General features: G+C 36.5%; 2 protein-coding genes across 2 annotated transcripts in view; one reads left to right on the top strand and one right to left on the bottom strand.

Annotated features, from left to right (window-relative positions):
* Positions 1–388: 388 nt before the first annotated feature.
* On the bottom strand, positions 389–17,583 carry LOC137408891 (uncharacterized). The gene is made up of 8 exons (XM_068095511.1): positions 17,452–17,583; positions 5,903–5,960; positions 5,553–5,601; positions 3,335–4,174; positions 2,780–3,041; positions 1,792–1,903; positions 1,539–1,632; positions 389–755 (listed from the first exon to the last, which is right to left on the bottom strand). Exons 1-8 carry the CDS (start codon positions 17,522–17,524, stop codon positions 609–611), a joined length of 1,635 nt encoding a protein of 544 aa, XP_067951612.1. The 5' UTR covers positions 17,525–17,583; the 3' UTR covers positions 389–608.
* A 546-nt stretch (positions 17,584–18,129) lies between these two features.
* LOC137405111 (uncharacterized) overlaps positions 18,130–23,238 on the top strand; it is a 33,304-nt gene continuing 28,195 nt past the window's right edge. Inside the window, exons 1-3 of the mRNA XM_068091337.1 lie at positions 18,130–18,162; positions 20,271–20,325; positions 20,574–20,668. Coding sequence (XP_067947438.1) covers positions 20,576–20,668 — 93 coding nt within the window. The 5' untranslated portion in view covers positions 18,130–18,162; positions 20,271–20,325; positions 20,574–20,575. The remainder of the gene's footprint in view (positions 18,163–20,270; positions 20,326–20,573; positions 20,669–23,238) is intronic.

Raw genomic sequence — 23,238 nt, 5'->3', positions numbered from 1 at the left:
ACTGAACTCCGTATTATTTAATGAAGTGCAAATATTTCTATCATATAGTTGGTCATGCGAAACTAGCTGACATGGCAGGTAAATGAGTTGGTGGGTGTTTCAAATCAGGTGCACCTACAACATCCGATACGATAGTGCAGGAGTAGCTTTTTCAAGATCTGCATAACACACAGTAGTTTAACATTCTTTCAAACAATGCTATTTATTTGCAGTGACAATTGAGTATATCATGCTGTGACAAATCCAGTTACGGCACCGATTCTCATACTAAAGGGCAAAATGTTGGTAGTTTATGTGCCGTTTGTCATTTTATGCCATGCTAGCCTAGATTTGAATAACTTGCACATGGGTGCAGGTGTTAAAATCATATCTATAGATGTATTGAAATATAGTTGCTGTATTTAAAAATAAATCATAAAATGTGTCAAAAAAGAAAGTTTATCCTGATTGACCGTGTATAATTTGTAGGACTAAGTGGTGAACACTTCAGAAATTATCTGAATTTATCCTACATGGTCCAGTGATACATCAAGTATAACCTTTAAAAAATATGAAAAGATGCAATAAACATTGATTATTATTGATGGGAAGCCAATGACGAACTAGGCCTATTTTTTAGGCGAGTCCAATGATGCAATTGACATGTTCCAAAAATTAGGAGGTGTCTCCATGGGAGGCTTGACAGCACGATGTCTGCACACCATGTTCAATCTTCGCTGAATTTGGTCCTCACTCAAGTCAAGGGTACTGTAGTACTGCAACATAAGAATGCCTTTGCACTAAGTATACCCAAATGAGGCATGTGAATATATTTGTATATAGATGTATGGCCATGTATATTATATAAGAACTAGCGATACCTATAATTCAATTAAAAAAATGGCCTTGCTGCCGCCGTTCACTGATCTAAGGACTTTTGCAAAGATTGAGAGAACTCCGATGTATAAGGGTGGTTGGGCCAAGGATGAGACAACTCCACTGATACAAAATTGGTACATGTAGTTTACAGCTTAGGAGCAAAACATGAGCGCCAACAGAGTTACTCAGTCCTTCTGTGTGACGCTGCAGACATCCATGTCATAATAATGTTTTAATCAAGTCTAACAATCTAAATGAGGAAGTAGTATTTGCTATAATATTTAGTGTAGAACAATACAGTACTACTAAAATGGAGATTGCTACAGCAGAGATGAATTTCATGCGAGTGAGGCTGCATAGAATTCATTAATACTGAATCGGTGTTAGCTGCTAAAAACACAAGCTAATGTCAGATAGAACATAGTAGCTAAGCATATCTGAATGAACTTGCAGATTCCAAAAACCACCAAGAGAGTGCATTGACAACACCGGCCAATAACGTGCAAGCAATATGGAATCACCAATGTTTATTCATTGAACCAAAGCAACAAATCTGCAAATTGATGTTTAATCCAAGCCAGTTGATCTCATATGAACAACTGAGAGCAAGACGAAGAAACACGAGTAAGTAGCAGCCTCTTAAGGAGACAAGCAATAAAAAAGTTAACATAGCCATCTACCTCATAACACTGCTTGCAACGATAGCCTGTCAAATGCTTCCGCGCCTTTCCCCTCACCACTTGTCCAATCTCATATTTAGCCTTCTTAGGAACCCTGGTAGGAATAATACATAATAAAATGATGTCCTACACAAACTGCATAAAGCTTACAACTATCTACACAATACTTATATAGAAGACAACTCTTAAAAATTAGAGTGCATCAGCCAGTCTTCAATACTAATTTATATTTAATTGTTTAATAATAACTCACATATCAAACTCAGCAGACTTATCTTCAAGAATCTCTTCCCTTTCAGTCTTTTCTTTGCTTTTGTCAGCTGTATTTGGTATTCTCAGTACAGCTACATCTATATCACAGACATCTAAAAGTAGACAGCATTATACTCATAATACATGTATCTATGTACCAGTGTCGTTAATAGCTAACAAACTTACACATGCACACTTGTATATGCTTTTCTATTTCCATCATAACATCCCTCTGCCTCTCTCTCTGAGAGAGAGGCCTCCCTCTCTCTCAGAGAGAGAGGGAGAGAGAGGCAGGAAGAGAGAGGGAAAAAGAGAGGGAGAGAGAGTGTAGGAGAGGGAGAAAGAGAGGGAGAAAGAGAGGAGGGAGAGAGGGGAGAAAGATGGCAGATGTATATCTTTAATGAACAAAACTAGTCCACCAGTTTATTCCCCATATATACTGCAAATGAATAGAACACTTAACAGATATATGTTATTTCTGTCGATTAAAAAAATGGATGAAAGATGAGAACACGAAATACAAATCGTTACAGTTATTACAAAACTAACAACAAAAATAATATTTTACAGTAAAATTTGACAATTATGTGTTTGATATTTTTTTAGTTATACTTGCACTATTATTACCTGCTGCAGGCACCCAGGCAGTAGAACCAGTCTAGGGGTCAAAGAGAGACATTCCAACAGTGTTTTATGAGCACACAATCACTAAGTCTGCTGCAGGCACACAGACAGCAGAACCAGTCTAGGGGTCAAGGAGAGACATTCCAACAGTGTTTTATGAGCACACAATCACTAAGTCTGCTGCAGGCACCCAGGCAGTAGAACCAGTCTAGGGGTCAAGGAGAGACATTCCAACAGTGTTTTATGAGCACACAATCACTAAGTCTGCTGCAGGCACACAGACAGTAGAACCAGTCTAGGGGTCAAGGAGAGACATTCCAACAGTGTTTTATCAGCAGACAATCACTAACCAATCGCTAACTTACCGTCTGACTCAGAGCTGCTACTAGCATCAACCTTCACGGGTTCAGATATGCTGCTGTGGGCAGAACCAGTTGCCTTCATAACAATTAGTGGTTCATTGCTAGAAGATTCCATAGAGCTATAAAAAGCTGCTTTAGCCAAAAAGCCGTCTAGTCTTGTCTGACGAGGTTTTCTACGTGACCTTCCTTTCGTAGCTGGTTCCACAACCAACTCTCCACGAGGAGCAGGCTTTGGGTAGCCAATAGGCCAACATGTAACTGTTTTCTAAAATGACAATAATTTCCGAACAGTTGAAAACCAAATTTTTTTTCATATTTGCATTGTTTTCCATCAGTGGATTTGTCAAATAGAATGTAACATATTTACCTAAATCAAGGGTCTCAGCGCATTTTCCAAAAATAAATACCGGTAAGTCAAAGGCAGTACCTAGTAGAAAAAATAATTGCCATACAGTTAGCACGCAAATGATGAGGATAATTGGATTAGTGATCTAAGACATTCAAAATGGTTTATCGAATCCGCAAAACTAAACAGAACGCAAGTAAGATTAGACACACCTTTGCTGTCCTATCGGTATGATCAGAGCTGGAAGGATTAACAGCTATGGTTTTTCTACAGGCACCTGCCAGTTGATCCTCCCTTCCCTCTAGCTCTCCGTTGTCTTCACTGTCAGCAAACAATGCCGGAGAAGCTGTTAGATCTACTGCATTACATTTTCTTTCTAAATTTTTTTTATCACTCTTTGGTGGGCTACGGTGTCCAGTTACATTTTCTAATGGAATTTTATGTGATGGGCTTTTATGTAGCATTTGGTGGTTAAAACGCGACAGGTAAGTACTCTCCACTCCCACAGACTTAGCATTATCAGTGCCATGAGAGGGTTTAGCGGCGCCAAGCACATCATTGACGAGATTTGTAACCGGAGATAAAAAATATGTCTCCTCATCCGGGTCACTTAAATTAGGGCTATTAATTGGAGGTTCTATTGTGATTGCAGCTGACTTCAACTTTCCTTTGGATCCTGAAATCTCCCTGCATGTGTTAGCATTATCAACTTGTTTGGAGCAATTTGAAGTTATCACAGCATATGACGGAAAACTTTGATCCAAATGTATTCCAATAGTTTCATCATCTTCAATTGAACATTCATTCACTGAACCATCATGATGAATCTGTTCTTTAGACTCGACAGTGGTAGCTTCAGTTCCTTTAATACTGTCAACGCTACAGAGTTCAGACTGGACATAACTCTGAGCTGCACAAGTTTCTGGAACAACAGTCTTTAACTGTGTGTCTGGCATGTCCTTGAGGCTGCTTGGGTCAGTCTCGGGCACCACAACTTCCTCCTCATTACGATGACTAGCAGTGCGTTTAATGTGTTTCAAGTGCCGTTTGCTCTAAAACATATCTAAATACATGGTCATCTGTTTACTAGCTCCATAGCTACTATATAAAAGACTAGCTGTGCTACCCAGCGTTGCCAGAGTATTAAAAATCAGCTTATAAACAATGAAAGGTAATGAGAATTGCCTGCCACTAACTATTAGCCTGGCACATTGCCAATGGATAATTTGAGTAAGCTCACTAATAAGAGCTACCAATTCTCATGACTTTGCATCGTGACGTAGAGCTGTAGCGTATTTGCTCCCATATAACTACATATATTGCCCAATGAATCCATCAAGCTAGTGTGGCAGAATTGGTAAGATGTCGGGCCAGCTAATCGCGGGGTCCAAGATCAAACCTTCTGAAATACAGATTATTTTTTATATCCAAGATATCTACTAGTTCTAGCTGGAACTACTCATGTACCTACAGACCAACTTTGAGAAATATAGATTATCTATTACCTACCACATGTAGCTTGTTTATAAAAATTGAACAAGTTACTAGAACTGTAATAAGATCTGTCCCATAATTGTTGCAGTATAGATTTACTGTCTGATATGTAATATTTTAATAATTTATAAATGCATGTATGTTTAAAATATTACAGAGTAGTATCTTGTATAGGCTGTTTGTCAATTATCTTTGAAAACTACCAATATAAGCACAGATGTAAATAGAAACACACATAGTATTGCTGCATGAAACCTTAATGGCCAGCTAACAGATCTCCGCCTCATCCAATACTGAAAAAAATCTTACTAGGTACTGAGTTTTAACTTAGCTATGTGCTTTTATTGCAAATGTTTCTGCATAGTTGGTAAATATGTATCAGCCTTCTTTATATCACAACCATGCAGTGAGATTATTTTACACCTACAAAACTGCACTATATATCGAAGCAGAAAATAAATGAAAAATAAATAAGAATTTCAACCAAACTATTTTATTTTATTTTTATTTCTGTTTATTTTATTTCAACCAAACTTGAAGAACAAAGCTACATATTACATTTCCTACGTGAGACCGGCCAATAGCAGTTCACCCATTCTGATGCCAACTAAATGCCTAAAATGCGTCAGATAACTAGAGTAGTAAGTGTGAATCTTCTGGCTGGAGTGCACTAAGTGTGAGTGAGATGGCTAGAGCACCAAACAAACAGTGAGCACTGCGTGAGAAATTTTCAACATCTGACAGTTCCAACTATAGGATAAAACTGGAGACATAAACACTACATATGCTAATCTAAGAGAACATAAAACAATATTGAAATAATATCTAGCGATTACTTGTGCATTTGTCCACAAAACAGCTTTAACATTTATGATAGCTTTTATTCCTAGAGGCTCATAAGTCAACACTTTTAAAGATATTCATTACGTCATTTACCTTTGGATGCAACCTTGACACCAGTTTTGACTTCTGTACAGGCTCTGATCTGCGAAGATAATATTTGTTCACTTGACCATAATGGTTGAGCTGTGCTAAACATTTCGACATGAAATGATCAGTAACTTATGACAAATTTAGGACTCTTGTTGAATTAGCCAACAATGTGTCGACAAAAATCAAATAGCCAGATATGGGGCGCTATTTTTCTAACTCATCATAAAGCGGATTACCTCCATGACATCAGCAATAAAATAAAAGTACATCTTGACAGTTAGAGATAAAAGCTAGCAAACTAACCACAACTGTTTCAACAAGCCAAAAACCTGTAAGAACCGACGAATACCTACACAGACTCACTGATATCCATGAAGTGTTGACATAACATCTGCATGTCTTTCTCCGTATCTACAACACAACACATAACATTTATATGAATATATAAGTATTTATAATGCTACATCAATTGACCTGTATGCTGGGAATAACACAGTTAGTGTCAGAGTCAAAGCTTCAATATGAAACAAAATTCTTCACATAGGCCTTTATTGAATATCGCTTGCCGATCACACATATAGCATGTCAATTGTCATATGGTTGGTGTTTTGTTAGTATTTTTAGAATTTCATATACATGTACTTTTGACTCAAAGAAAGTTTCAAAGGTAATGTGAATGATGGAAAGGCTGTAGCAGATGTAACACTTCAGAGTCTGTGGTGTAGTACTTGTAGTCTATAGAGCTGAGTTTACAGCATGATAACATGTCTACACAAAAATCTTTGTGTGTAACGTTTGGAATTTCTAAACGTTATTAAGAAAAACTATACAGCCACAGAAGTATCAATAAAGACTGCAGCTGGGCAGACAACTCCTAGGTTCCTCAAGCACTACTAAATGGTAATTTAATCAACTTCACTGTAAAAAAGAGCCAGTTTTTATTAACCAAGTTGGTGACGCCTTTGAAAATGGTGTTCACCAACTGCTAGTCTTTCAATGGTTATATTGGTGTTGTTATTGTGTCAATGCTAAATAGGCTAGATTGTTAGAAGCTTGAGTTTATTGCTAATTTTTCATGTGGCAGCCCTGCACTGGTGCCTGCTCTCAAATAAATTGACACTGACTTTCCTCTGACAGAGTAAGAACTATAGCAAGTGAATCGCTCGGTCAATGTAAATACTAATTAAGCGTGTTGTTATGTACTAGCAAAGTTTTAAAATATTTCTTCAGCATTGGCAGCCGTGGCGGGCGTAGGTCTGAAATAATCTATCTATGACGCCATGAAAATTTTTAAAGATCATTTCAAATTTTGTTATTAAGTTTTTACCCATTCAAATCTGATACCACCGTGTTAAACTCAAATTTTTGGTTGTTTGTCTATTTTATTGACATTTTTCCATTGCTCTCATCATAGTTTACAGTTGTTTAAAAATTGACACAGATGGCTGCTAATTGAACTCTATTATATTGAATACTATTAACAAAACTGTTTTAACTTTCTTCAATGTTTACAGCTTGCAACAGTGAGATAGTCAATCTGGTCAGAGGCGGATTTACTGTGGTGCATATGGTGCAAATGCAACACCCTAAATAAAGCAAAAAAATTAAAAAAAATGATTTAAAATCCATCAAGAATTGAGTGAATTACATTTCATTTCCTTGAGAACTTGCTTTGGGAGGAAATGAACAAAAACAGCCAAGTAGGACTCGCCATAACGATCAAGTTTTAATAACCTTGACCTAAACTTGTTTAGCTTATAAACAAATGAGGGTAGTCCCAATAGACATCCCCAATTGAGCCACAACTTTTTGAAAGAAGTTCTACAAGCAATTTTAAAAGCAAAATGTCTCAGAAGGAAGGCTAAAAACGAACTTTGGATCATTTCTTTCAACAACAAAACAACAATTCCAAAAAGTATGCCCTACTATGTCTGTTTTATAGGAGCATCGTTGTGTAGCTAATACTACAAAACATTTTTCGTAGATGTACATGTGCAAAATAGACGTTTATGCTGCTTACGCATTTGAAAACTTGATTTTATTTTATTGCACAATTGTTTATTAACTTTCTGTTCACATGCAATCTTGATATACATAGTATAGTAAACATTATAAAACACCAATTTAATCAATCATATCTAATGTCAAATTTTACCTCTAAACTTGTTGTTTGCTGCAAACAAATGATTATACTTTTTTGGGCTCAAACACACCTCTCCTTCATTATAAGATGCCTAAATTTCAAAATGTTCAGCACCCCCCGCACCCCTTCCCATCCTAGATATATATTACACAAACTTTGCACCTCACAATTTTTTTCTTAGATCCACCCCTGCTGGTGCTTGTAAACATCATAGCAGTAATATGCTGTCACTGTTAGAACTGTCGCTTAGTCACATTAAATAATAATGATTAAAATTAATCTAATTTAATTTTCAATTTTTTCATTTAACTTGTTTACAACTTGATTGAAACTACAAAGATTTTCAATAAAAACTCAAGGCTTTACTTTGAGACCATTTCAAAATGACAACCATGCAGTATAAATCGTGAGGGAATACAATGTCTATATTGGAACAAGATGGAAACAGCTTACTAGCTTGTTGTACACTTTATAAAACAAAGGAAGTATCACTACTCTACGACAACCATGAAACAAGCAGCCTTTTATTTGTGAAAGCAGCTAAAAAGAAAGCCTAAAGATAATCAAGAGGCCTACATGTATATAATAATATAAGCATCATCAAGAAATTGATGAGGCTGAGTCTTATACAGAAAACAGCAGTATTATGTCACGTCTTTTTCTGACAAAAAACACATTATTTGACAATCGTTTTAGCTAAAAAAGGGTTGCTGATGATTATAACCTAAATATAACTAAAACTTTGTGTCTATGGATAACTCGCAACATGAGCCAGTAGCTGTGCAAGAAGATGCTTGTTAAGAATTATTAAAAAAAACTGGTGATAAGGACTTTGTTGCACCAAGTAGAACCTGTAATATGAAAAAGATAAAATATCTCTATGTAGCAAAAAGATGTTATATCAGGGAGGCAGTTTATCATTGTCAAGTGTTGCGCTAGCAGTATACTATTATACTAGTGGTGCAAATCAAAGTTATCTAAGTGTGAATACCATGTTCAAGAAAAACTGGAAGCTGCAATCAGTCACTCTTAGGATTGAACAAATGTTTGACAAACACGCCTTAGAGAATATTGCCTGCAAGACTCATCATTGATGGAAGAACGAAAACTTGTTGGAAGACCGAGATGAGCGCAAGATTGTTCAAGCCCTTTCTCTTTTAAACCTCAGTCACATGCCATATATGACTCAAACATTTTAGATGTCTATTAGGCACTGCATTGAACAATCGAAGTGATTGGAACCATCAGCAAACGTCAAAAGATAATTCGGCATTACAACCACTCCACATTGCGTACCGGTGAATTGAAACTCACTATTCAATGAGCCGATGTGCTGTTTCCTCAAGAATTCTAGGTCTTGTTAATAATAGTAATGCCCAGTGCTAGTCATTGTTATTTTTGCCCAGCATGACTTGGATTATTTTATTGATAATACAGTAGTGAGGTGTACTATATATTTTTAGTACACGATTACTATTCGCTTTACGGTTCAAAATGTATACACCAGCTGGGACTCAACTCTAGCTACGGTTAGACAGTAACTGAAACATAAAGCGGTTGTGGTAGCAAATCTCTCACAGCATATACAAAACCTCAATTGCTTGAATCATTTGAAAAACTGTTAGTTTCGTGTGAGATAGCTTCAGTGTTGCTTGGCAGACCGCAGTGTTTCTAACTCTGTTGTGTTACCTATTATGTGCTTTCTCAAAAAAATTCGGAGTACTGTTGATGAACCATGATACATAAAAATTTCATGGACTATGAACTAACTTGCTCAGTCGTACGGATAAGGACCCGTCAATGCCTATTTCCAGGTTGCCGCTGCCCTTGATATTCATGTGAAAACCAAAACCCTTTTGCAAAAACTAAGGGTGAGATAGTGTGAAGTTTAGTCAAAAACATGCTGAAGGAATTGAACTTGGACAGAATTAGCATTAGTCCCAGCAAAAATATGCATTTGGGTGACTGTTTTGCATGAAATTCAGATTTCTAGGTTGAGCTCCCTGTTGAGACTAATGCTGATAGTATATCACTGTTATTGAATATTTAATTATTTATTGTGCCATTACTGCCATACCTACTGACCCTGGTATCTCTGTGAATCTCTAAATTGTTGATGCACAAATGAACAAATTTATTAGTTCCTTTCAAAACTGGCAAAAAAAATTTTTTTATTGCTGAAGATTTGATTTAAAAAAGGCTGAATAGATCTAATTGAGCTAACAATCTTATTTGCATTCATGACTGAGAGATTTTTAACTAGAGCGCAAAAATGATGATGAATGATAAAACATCTCAGCCATAAATAATTTACAAAGTTTCTACTACATTTATGTATGTTTCCTCTACATTTTTGGTTTATTCCCAGAGCAAATAGCGTGTTGGATAATACGCAGTATATTACGTAGTGTGCTAACATATATGTAGGACTGATTACCTATTCATTTCATTTGATGTTTCTGCATTACGTTGCATCATTCAAATTTAAGAACAGTGGGGGCAAACATAGAACATGTGTTGTTTCCAGTAATCACATATTCAATTGAATAATTTTAGACTAATACAGATGCTCGGTATGATTTCTTAGACTTGAGCTGTTGAGTGACAATGCTAGTTGTTATTAAAATGCCGAAGGATGCTAAATAATAACGGCACTAATATTTTAGGCACTAATATTTACTTACTATTGTGATAAGAAAAGACACTAGTGTTCAGTGTTCCCCAACGTAACAATGGTTCTTCAATTAACCTTACTACTGCATTTCATTACCGCATTATAACAGTGATTAAATAAAGAGCCAGTTTACCTTCAAAAATTGACATTGGTAATTTTCTGTGTTTAGTTTAAAATGGTGCAGTAACTTTATAGTGAAGAGAACTTTTAAAAGGTATGGAATAGACATAAATAACTAAAATTGAACTGAAAGAAAGCATATGTACAATAAAACTACATGTGGACAAATACATGTAGTGAAAATTACTATACATGTATAGGTAAGCTAGCTAACCCAGATTGAAATGTTAGATGGCAACTATGACACTATAGAGAATCATGAAAATCATTGTTTTGTTAAATTAAATTAAGCTGAATTAAATTTGCAGAAATTTTGTTAAATTGCTGTAAACAAACTCTTACTAATAGACCTGTCACTCTTATTTGAATAACCAATTTACAGTGATGTTTTTTTCAAGTTTATGCCCACAGCCATCCCTAATCTATTTCTAGTCTTAATAATCAGTGTGATTGTGAGTAGGAGAATGGCAGAATGCAGTGCTGATATCTCATGTTATAAATAACATTTCACACCAAAAAGTGCTAAAGCTTACATATTTAAACATTTGCCAGAATTGCTTTACTTTAAACATTTTGCAGATTGTATTTAAAGAACTACACATACAAATAAAATTTATACGCAATGTATTTTGAATCTAGTAAGGTAACGCAAGTGATACGTATGAGAGTTGACAGCATTCGTGGTAGAGCATTGAAACATAGTAAGGGGTGCTCCATAGGATTACAACATAAAACTAGGTTTGAATGCAAGAAGAAAAAATAACGCAATTGATAAAAAACATTGAGTACAAATTATGATAAATTTTCATCAAGTCATTGCAAGCAATGCGTGTAACAGCCATCTCACCAAATAGTTGTGGTGGATGTGAATTGGTGGGAAAATACAAGGCAATTTGTTCAGAGCTGCTGATTATAATTATGGTAAAGAAGGAGTGGTAACAATCTGACCTTTTATTACAGGTTAGAATCACAAAAGACAACTTTTTGATTAACAAATTTGTAAGAAATGAAATTCATCTCCCAAAAAAGTCAAATGTAAAGGTCAAGATCGCGAATAGACGCTGCAAAATCTGCTCAAGAAATTTGAACAGAAATTGACTCCTTACACGTACTAGGTACACAACACCTCTCATTTTTAGCAAAAATTAAGAATGAATATTACTGAGATTGCGCATACAGCAAAATAGTAACACATTATTAGAGAATTTCCTAGATTTCGGATTTGGAAAGACTTTATTTTTAGCAATCGCTGGTGTGAATCCTAACGAGCCCAACGTGGCTAGAGTGCATGTGAGTGCCTGTGAGTGCATGTGCAGCTGGGTTAGATATCCAACTTACATTTCGGTTCCCTTTACATTGCTGTGAACCCCACAGTCGATGTCGTATGGTGAGGCATCAGAGCTTGCATAATTAAATCTTATTTAACATAAATAAATAAATATTCATGTTAATATCACAAACATCATGTTTGCACCACCTGAAAACACATCTTGCTTATCTCACAGACCCCAAAGATTCATGACAACTGCCTTGTACTGGTGAAGAAACATTTTTTACCATTATCCCAACGATACCATCCTGATAGAAACCCAATAGATTGTACAGAAGTGTGCACAACAATAATGGTTGCACTCAACAAGGCTTTCTGTGAAATAAAAAGTAGCTACTACAAAGATGATAAAAATATTTGTACTGTGGTCCAAAATTCCAAGATATATACGTATAATGCCATGGAAATTATAACGTGTCAACACCATGAAAGTGTGGCTGCCTACTGTCACTCAGAATATCTTTCAAGTTGGAAAGACTTGCTACAAAGAGAATGGAAAACCTATCCAGGTGATATCCATAATGGGACACAGTTTGGGGACCCCAAAAAGTCCTTATACATCAATGTATATAGCAGTGAGACAGTATTCATTCAAGGAAATATGGCCATGTCATATTCACTTGAGAATTTATAAAGAATGATTTCTCTCTTACTCACTCCAAGTCAGCTAAACCGCAGGTCAACTCCTTTTAAAGAAGCTGTCAAACACTTCCCAATTGATGCGTAAAAACAGTTCGACCCCTAAATGATATTAGACAAGTCCAACAAATCCATCAGGCCAAATTCTATAGTCAAGTACCCCAATAAAAACCATCTTACAAAGCAACTGAAAAACAATGTGACATCCAGCAATCTCACCACTGAAAACGCCAACAATATCACTCAACCATCCATTTCACCGCCATGTCCCTAATACAGCGTCTGGAAGAAAAATTGGAGTTAATGAATCTTGAACACCAGAAACATACAGAAATAATGTCCAAACGCATCGAGTCCCTGGAAAAAGAAAACAAAGAGCTGAAGGCCCCTCTTGGACCAAATATCAGTTACCTAATGGAAAACATACAGCAACTGTGTCATTAGGGGTCCACCACCACTACAGAATATATCAATTCAGAATCCTCCTCAACACCAAAGGAATTTCATCATGAGTCGGACAATGAATAACATCAAGTAACAAAAGAAAGGGCAGAAATATGACACAACCCACAACCACACAAAACCCACCACATACACCAAACAAACCAGGGAGAATACTCTACAAAGTAGTGGTCATCGAAGACATGAAGACACCAGCAGAAACACTTCTGATCATAAGATCAGAAGAGAAATCTGCAAGCATTTTGACAGCAAAATTATAATCGACCGTATTACCCACTATCCCCACAACAAAAGTAAGCTATTAATTCAACTAGCTACAGAAGAGATGAAAAACAATTTGATTACCCAATGGCCAAAAAACGTGCTTTTTGAGTATCAAAAGCAAGAGAGGCGCCTAAAAAACAAACTAACACAATAAGTGTTGCCAAAGGTGTACCTATTGTCATGGAGGACACTAACCTCCAGAATGACCTAGACCAATCATTTGAGGGCACATGATTTTATAGAATGACCAAAGGCCATCTGAAACAAAAACTAAGAACTTAAAATATATTTCAAAACGTCAGAGGACTTAAAAAAAGCCATACATGATGGCTTAAAACTGAGAAGCCAAAACCAATATGTCAGAGTAGAACAACTGGAGTGGAGCCCACACATTAGACACTGTACAAACTGCTGGAGACTCGGGCACTCTCAAAACCGATGTGACAGTGCAAAAACATGCCCCCATTACGGCATGGACATTGATGAAGGCTCGCACATAATCTGTGCTGAAAACCTCAAATGCAGAAATCGCAATGGCAAACACAATTCCAACCAACACAACAAATGTAACGACTACAAAAAATGTCTAAATCAGATCACCCAATGTCCTAACGAACTTCAAAATGGCAGATAAAATATGTCAAATAAACATCAATGGTATGTCCCAAAACACCATAAAAACTCTGGAACAGTATGTGTGGAGTGAAAGCATTGATATTGTGTGTCTATCAGAAACAAAATTGAGTGAGCTCCCCATCGGTGTATTCTCAAATATTAGAAGCATCATCAAGCCAAATCCGATCAACCCTTATCAAAGAGGGGTGGCGCTATTAATCAAAGACAACATACAACTCACCAGATACCCTGACCTTGAGCCGCATTCAGCAGACACGCTAGTCACTGTAGCAAAAGTGGGCACACATCGACTCGATATTTGTTCAGTATACTCACCACCCAGAGAAAGCACTAAATTAGAGGAAATTCTTCAAGCTACGGCAAACTTGAAAAACAAAATGGCAACACTTAAAGTTGATGGAATCCTTTTGATTGGTGATCTTAATGCTCGCCATGAGACTTGGAGCGATCATGGTCAGAATTCATCACCCTTTTGAGTGTCACCCTTTTTGAGTTCTCACAGAGTGGGACTAGAGGTCATCTACAAACATGACAACCAAACATTTTCAAGTGACAATAGCTCAAGCTTCATTGATTTGTTCGTCACTTCTACAGACATCCTTCGCTTTGTCAAGAATCAATATGCTGATAATACTGTTGAACTTTTTACCGGTGCCCAACATAAGGGTCACACACCGGTCATAACAGAGCTCGATATATGCTTACCATCGACCAAGAAAAAGACCATATACAACTGGAACAACACCGATTGGTATTCCTTCAGTCACACCCTAAAAACAATGTGTGAGCAGCACATTACTGACTTATCCACAATGTCTGATGCAACTGTCATGTAGGAAGTCCTAAAGAAAATTTTGCCTGAATCTAAAAAGTTACATGTCCCATCGGCAAAAACAAACAAACATGATAATGGAATGAAGAACTCGCCAAGCTGTCTTCCCAACTTCGACAAGCTAGATCACGGTACAAATATCATTCCTCTTATGAAAATGGCAACGAGCTGGATCGAATTAAACAACTGTTTAAAAGTGAACTATCAAGTGCACAACAAAAACACCTAGAATGCAAAGCTAGCAGACTTAATGATCACAGTTCTGAAAGTTTCTGGAAGGATTTCAAATCTACATTTTAGAAGAAAAATGAACACAATGTTGGGGATATTCTTGGGTCGCAAGATGAAGTACTCAGGGATGACAAATCCAAAGCAGAACACCTGTTCCATACTATATTTGGTGGATGTGGCACTCTAACCTACAACGATCCACATGAACCAGTCAACTCTCAAGATGCTACATAAAATGAACATATGGAGTCAGCTCAATAACACCATTTTCATAGATGAAATCGAACAGACTATCCAGAAGCTTAAGCCGTCAAGGAAAAGTTCGGACTATGATGGTATCCATCAATAATGCTCAAACAAGAAACAAACCTTTTTCTTAATAGCGCTAAACTGTCTCTTCAACAAGGTCATAGAATCTCACAAACAGCATGGAACAACTGTAATCTAGTCATCTTTCTCCAAAACCAGGAAAAAGGATTACAGAGAGACAGGTTCATATCGTCCTATTACTATCAGCTCTTATGTTGGTAAGACGCTCGAAAGAATTCTGGAACGGAGATTACGCTCGTTAATTGAATATTGGTCTCTCATTCCAAATACTCAACATGGATTCAGGCAGGGTAGAGGTACACAGTCTTACCTCCTCAACCTGCTCACCAAAGCTACACATAGCGTGAAACAGAAATTAAGATGTGCAGCTCTTTTCGTAGACCTCCAGAAAGCAATTGACACAGTTTCACATCAGGGGATGCTATACAGATTACAAGAGTTTGGAATTCACGAATTTCCTTGGTTTAGCCAACTCCTTCCTTACGGGCCGCCAAATAAACAACTACATCGACCCAGCACAGCCTTGCAATATAGGCCTACCACAAGGAAGTGTCTTATCTCCCCTATTATTCATTATACATGTAAGAGACATGCTATCTGAAGTTGAAGGAACATCTCTCCAGTATGCAGACGACTGCACTGTGCTGATGTCTGCAAGGGATGACTCTGAACTACAAGGAATGCTGCAAAACAAACTGCCAAATTATAGAAACATGGATGGCAAAATGGAGACTGCAAGCCAATTACCAGAAAACAGAAATTGTGGTGTTTAATGGGACCATCTCGCCCCCACCATGAGCTTGAACTCTATCCGGTTGTCTCCCACATCAAAAGTTTTAGGCATTACCGTTGACCATCAACTCTCCTTTGTAAAACAGCACTGCTCCAGCATAAAAAGTCTAACACAGCAATTCAATATGATAAAACCATTCATCTACGCTGGCCTCAACTGTAAAACTGCCAGGAAAATATTTACTCAAGTTACATTGCCAAAAGCATTTATGGATATTAGCATATAGCATTTAACCCCATAGCATTTAAGCATATGGGGCCTCACTCTGGGACATCAACCCCAAAATCTCGCTCTACCCATACATCAAACTACTTTCAGGAGCCCATTACAACCCGCCTAGCTACTCCCTACACCTACTGATTAACATCTCTCCAATTAAACTATTATACATGAAAGAAAGAATGATGATTGTGAGAGGATTGGTGAATCCTAACCAATTGGATGAGCTCACCAGCTCCCAAAAAAGCCCAATAACAGTAGCTATTATAACAGACATCGGAAAACTAATTTACTGTTCTGTGTCACTCAAAGACATCCCAAAATGATATATCGATAATAAAAGTCAACAATTGTGTAGAAAAAATGGAAACGACAATGGACAGCACTAATCAGAGATGGAACATGCCCATACGGCCTTCTTTCAAATCTACACCCAGATCATGTCTTCAAACAAACAATAAAACTGAACACCGAAAGAGAACATCTTGGGAGCTCTATGTGACCTGTTAATTGGCCAAAGCAGACGCCAATTATTCCAATTCAGATCAGGATTGAGTTACAGTCTAACTTTCACTTGTTTAAAAGAAGACAAATCCGCTCACCATTACTTCCATATACATGTAGCCTATGTGCGGATTACAAAGATGCTAGATTACACACACAGCCAACAGAAAATAGTTGGAACTCCATAATAGACTTCCTGCAAGTCACACATCGTCTCATGTTCACACGACAACAGATGATAATATTATAGCCCTGGTCAGGCGTTAACTCGAATAACACTAACACTTTACGGCGTCTAGGGCCGTCTGATGCTTGGGTCAGATACTGTTAACCCAAGCGTCTGACGCTTGGGTTAACAGTATTATTTTAATTAACAATTAATAATTAACAATTAATATTAATTGTATATCAAATATCAAATTATCATTCAATACAATCTTGATTGTGGAAAATTTTGCCAAACTGTCAACATTACCAAACATGAACAATCAAAATAAACACGTCCATTTTAATTGTATATAATATTATCTATCTTTGGCTATATAATATATTACAATCTATTCAGGTTAATATGTACTATAATCGGATGATACAATTTCATTTCATCTTTGCCTGCAAAAAGAGACTTTTGTTTAATTGTTGTATATCATATTTGATTTTATCAATAAAGAGTTCATCATCATCATCAAAGAATCAAATCAATATTTTTTAAAATGAGGCCTCACCATTTAACATTCCATTTACATATAGCATAAATTTACGAATTTTTGCCTTTCGTTCCTTCAATCTTTGAAGCATTAAACTAGGCAGAGTTTTGTTTTGCTCAAACCTTGTTTGAACGTCAGTTACGGATTGTATATAGTCCATTTTGTATTTCGGGATTTGTGCGCAACAAATTGCGTACAAACAATATGGAATGTCTACGAGAATTAGCGCCAACAGATTGTCAAGAAGATCGTCAGTAATATCGGAACATATGCATGTGAGCTTATTTGGGCGATCTTCAAGTCTTTGTACGTACTGTATCTATTTTAATCAGCCCTCTCATAAGCCGTTTCGGTCTTAGCTAAAGTTGATTAGTCGATATGAATTCCGGTAGTACACTTAGACATATCGGTACTCTTGGACCAGTAAATAAGCGTAAAGGCGAACGCTCTGCGAATTATTGAATTCATTCCGTATTGAGCGTATTATGCGTGTGATGAGGAACACTGACGTTCAGTCACTCATTTACCTCGGCCGTTCGCTCAAACACTCATCGCAATAATTTCAAAGCGTTAAAATGGGCACAAGATATTTGCCTAAATTTCAAATTTTGATACGATATGCTAAACCAAACAAAATTATAAACTCTGGCTATCACGCATCTCAAGCCTCGCCCCTTAAAGGAGGAGCTCGTGATTGCAACTGTTTACATTATTTTAAAGTAATCACCGGTAAATTTTCTTTATACATTCATGTTTATATATTTTTATTACTGATTTGCGTGAATTATTTATGGGTGTTTTTTGTAATGTTTGATATTCAGTGTTTACGAAGTTTTTATGGCTTATAGTTGGCAACCCATGTTTCGCAAGCTTCCTGGTGATCGGTCTTACCAATGATATACAGCTCCCTGTAAAGGCTGTATATCATTGGTCTTACATTTTTGATAGTTTCTTGTCAATATATGTATTAGTATCACGGATACTACGTGCGTTGCTAAAGGTGCCTTTCACAACGCGCGTAGCACCAGTAATTAATATACATTGTATATTCAAAAAGTATATTGCTGCTATGAGTCATTTACTGTATACATGAAACGTTCCATATTCTGAACTTGAAATGACTTCAAGTGAGTTTTGTGAATGATAGATCGATTCTTACTGTAAAGGTAAGCAATGAGTAAGCATTAAAGGTTTATCTGCTTTTGCTTGCAACAATGTAGTGCCACCATTTTTACAGTGACTAAACATTGCATGTAATCGTCGATAAACGCACCTAGCTTAAAGAGTAATAAGACACACTGCTTATTGTTACATGAAGCCAGCTACTCACGGCTCCCTAATTTTGGTATGGATCAGATGGTCAGCTTGAAGATATATTCTGTTATCGCATACGTATGCCCACTGACAATCTGTATATGTGTGCACTTTATGCAGTAAATACAATCTCCATTTCTGCTATGCGTAGTAAATATACATTATATATATATATATGTATATATAATATATATATATGTATATATATGCACAAAAGAATTGTATTTATGGTCACGTTGTCTATAAAAGTGGTCTAAGTTTTCTGAGCTGATCTAAAATAGATATAAAAAGTGTGAAAGTTTGATAAAACTGTATTACTCAAAGTTTCATGTAAAGACAATCTTCAGATACAGTATTAATACTGTATCTGAAGATTGTTTTTACATGAAACTTTGAGTAATACAGTTTTATCAAACTTTCACACTTTTTATGTATATTCTATATATATATATTGCATAATATGCACTATATATCTTACTTATGTACGTGTAACTATGCATAGCTGACAATGGTCTTTGCTGAAACGTTGTATGGCTCTTCGTACAATGATTGGTTACCATTTAAAGTCTAGTTATTTAGCAAACACTTGCCACACCACTTACTAGTAGCAGTGCTGCAGAGAGCCTTGTTATACCTACTATGCCATTTTCTCATAGGTTTTTGCAAAAAGTAACAATAATCTTGTGACTGCAATACTTTGGCATAAAATTACATTGTTGGTAAAATTTTCAATAAAACAAAAAAATTTGAGTTTGTGTGTAAACTCAAAACCATTTAAATATTTTGTTTCAATGCTTCCTTGGAACGTTGGTATTTTTCACTATCATAATCATGCATATCTATTGAGCTCTCTATTTGCCAGTATTTGGCTAGCTTGTTTTGCATGCGAACTTTTAAACTGTTTTTATGGCTGCTATGGAATGAATATTTTAAAATATTTATGCTTATTTAAAAAACATGCCAACATCTGAGGAGCATACTCAAGTTTAAGGATATGTTTGTAAAACTCTAACAAAAATTGTAGGGTAATCTGCCAGCTGTTATTCTATGGATAACAGGCTAAACAAATACATGCTAGAGTGCCTCAATTTTAAAGTGGAATGGTATTACATTTTAGCTATGTTGGGTATTTGCTTACTGTTTCGGGAGTCTTCGGCAGCAGTAAATATAGGTTAGAAAGATCTAGCATTTGGCTCACGGGGTGACTGATCGACTTTCAATGGGAATAGTCATCTTACTTTTTTATAGTCAGGCTCTGAAACAGTTTTATGTCGGTACTTTTGAATGCATAGCAAACACTTGATCGAGCCATTTCAAAATGCTATTGTCATATTTCACCAAAGAGTCCATATACACCGTCCTATTGTCTGTCTGAGCAATGTAGCCATAAATCACTTCAGCTAGTTCCTGCTCTCTGTTATATCTCTACTGATGGCAGTTCTTCAGCCGGTCTTCCTCTAATGCAAGCAGCCGGCACAAATGCTGAACAAAAACTTTTCTCAAATAAGTGGTTTACATTTTAGGTTTGCAATGGAACATCTACGAGGCAATGAGGTTAAAGAGGCACAATAGCATCAGGTTTGTATAAAAACTGAAGTTTCTTCTTATCGTTCCCAAGCAGCTTGGCAGTTAGTGTTGTACATATTGACTGCTGCATCTCTTGTGGTTGTGCCAACTCGACTCGTATTCTGACTAAGATGACAGATGTTATGACAAGGCTGTTTGCGCAATGAGTACAGCGAATCATGACTCAAGCTAGTCATTGCCAAGTCTAGTAGGAGCATCTCTCTTCTTATTCTTATCTTATCACTCTTGTGTCACTACAGCAATGGACTCTCAGCTCGACTGTCTTCAGCAGCACGTTGATCGATATTCTTATCTCTTGCACGATGATGCCGAAACCTTATTTAAGGAATACAAGGTGAGTTCTTTAGTTATCATTACGGTCTTTTCCGTTATTGTCATTACTAAGACTGTCAGTACTATGACTTTCAGTACCATACTCCCTGCGCTACTATTATTGCTGTCAATATTATTTTTATAAGTACTGTGAAATTCATATTGTTACTGTACGTACTGTTACTCTTATGACTAAAACTTATCAATTATCGCATCTCGTATGCACCATTTACGGTTGGCTACTTAGTACTGTTATTATAACCAGTAATACTAACACGAATCACGTTAGTACTATTATCGAGGTTGGTATTTTACTGCCATAGCTGTTTGCACTATCAATAGAACTTTTAATACTAGTAGGTCATTTGTTAGTACTACCACTGCAGTAGCTGTTGGTAGCTTGTTAGCTTACAGTACTAGTATTGCTACTGTAAATAAAGCACATAGATCGTAGTGCTATTTCTATAGATGTTAGTACTGTTGCTAGGGATGTGTTCAATGATATATTTGCTGTTAGTCTTGCATTAATAGCTGCTGTTACCACTGTTCTTTCTCTCACCAAATCACCTATTGTGTTTTTATCTTATGTTTTGCGATGAGCAAAGTTATGATATATATTTACTATCGTAGGCATGCGGTTTACCTAATATTTCACAGGTCTATCTTCGCTAATCAAATTTGCTCTGTTAATATCACATCTTACTTTAAAAAGCTTGAGTCTTGCCACTTATGGCTGCAGTTTTGCATGTCAGACGTCAGAAAACTTGTCTGTGTACTAAGTTTTTAACCAAACTATCGCACAGAAATGTCTCTAATGATTTCTGAATTATCTAAACAGTTCTATCTGCCATTTGCTTCTGTTAATCTAATAAGATCTAGTGAGTGCGGTGGGTAGCTATTTTTGTACAGCATGAGACCATAATGCGCATCTTTACTAAAGATTATCGCATTTTCTGAAAACAGCACTTCCTGCATCAAAATAGAATTTATTCTTGCAACATGCTCGGTGGGCTGAATCATCAACTGTTGGCTGTCGTAAAACTGGCTTTTCCAAGACCACAGCGTGCATACAATGGTTTGAGGAATGATATATTGCTGGCAATATCTCATGTGGTGATGTAATACTTTTGTCTCCAGTCTGATTCAAGGCATCAGTGTTTTTGTTGCAAAGCTTTTTTTCTATTGAAGTGCCAACACATTCTCCGTGTCAATAGAGGTGGAACGAGACAGGTTTTTAAAGTTCGAGACGAGACTCGAGACACTGTCTTGTAAAAATTCGAGACCTGAGACAGTAAAATAATGAGCATTTGGGGATGATTGCACTACACTAGCACTAGTGTACTTGATATATAAAAATGATAAAAATCTTTTTTAATTTAATTTTCACCTGGTATAAACGATTTAAATACAGCATTTTAATAGCGATATGCATGTATTTTTGTCATTTTTTGTAAACAAGTGACACAAACAGCTCTAAAATAGCGAAGTTATATATTTCTAAGAATTTTGAGCTTGATTGATAATAATTATTATAAACATATTGCTTTGTACATGTATATTTTTACCATCTATTGACTAGATCTACTTTTTAATGTAATGAAATGTGTAATGAAACCGAGAGCCGTCGATCTACAAAGAAGTACCGCAACTAAAAGAACACACGGTAACACTTTCATTTTTATTGTTTCATTTATGTTAAGTTTTGTTTGTGTTTTAACTGTAGTATGTGAATTATATTTAAATTGTACTCATGAAATTATATGAATTACCATATATATTCTTATATTGAACTAATGATGTCATTGTTACTTGAACACGTACTTTGGTTGACACGGCCTTTAGTTCGTTTCTCCGTGTCCGGACGAGTTTTACCCGCAATTGGTAGTATATAAAAGATGTCCAAATTTTTTGAAGGTTAGTTGGTGTTTGAACACGATACGATAAAATACAGACATTTTACCCGCAAGTCTATTTGTTAAATCGGATTATCCGGAGGGTAATTCGATACGACCCGGTATCTGTTTAAGGACATATAACCGGACTACAATATGTTAGCAGGGCTGTTGTCCGGACTACATGATTAGACTCGGTGGCCAACATAATCAATAACAACACGTAGTAACGGACCGGGTATAACTTTAAAGGCAGTTGCCCGCAATCCATTACAATATATAGAATTGTTGTTACCGCGAGAAGCCATGTTTTAACAACCGTGCGCAGGCGCTTTAGTTCTATTTCCTGTCTCGAGTTTGGCAATAGTTAAGTCGAGACGAGACCGATACGAGACAGGTCGATACACGAGACGTCTCGTGTCTCGTTCCACCTCTACATGTCAACTATGCTAATTACTGCTTTCATTAGGCAAACATTCCTGTTATCACTGTGTAGTGTGAGCAGTCCAAGCAGTACATATCTGACAGCTGCTAGCAAATAGTTGGCAGTGGATGCAAATTGGCTATCTCTATGATCAGCCGCAGTCGCTATGCTTTCCACATAAGGTATCATAGATGTATCCTATATAAACCATATTGTATGCATGACCCATAGATGTATCCTATATAAAATATATTGTATGTATGACCCGTAGATGTA

The sequence above is a fragment of the Watersipora subatra genome, chromosome 1 (genome assembly GCF_963576615.1).
Source record: "Watersipora subatra chromosome 1, tzWatSuba1.1, whole genome shotgun sequence".
Classification (NCBI taxonomy): domain Eukaryota; kingdom Metazoa; phylum Bryozoa; class Gymnolaemata; order Cheilostomatida; family Watersiporidae; genus Watersipora; species Watersipora subatra.
This window is presented reverse-complemented; position numbering and strand designations above follow the sequence as displayed.

What these genes read in the sequence shown, in the direction of transcription:
- LOC137408891 (XM_068095511.1), bottom strand. Translation starts at nt 17,524, where the DNA reads ATGCTTCAAAGATTGAAGGAACGAAAGGCAAAAATTCGTAAATTTATG. An exon ending in ATACCGATAGGACAGCAAAG is followed by an intron (nt 3,042 to 3,334) that starts GTGTGTCTAATC and finishes TTGTCATTTTAG; the next exon opens with AAAACAGTTACATGTTGGCC. An exon ending in TAGCAGCTCTGAGTCAGACG is followed by an intron (nt 1,904 to 2,779) that starts GTAAGTTAGCGA and finishes GTCTACTTTTAG; the next exon opens with ATGTCTGTGATATAGATGTA.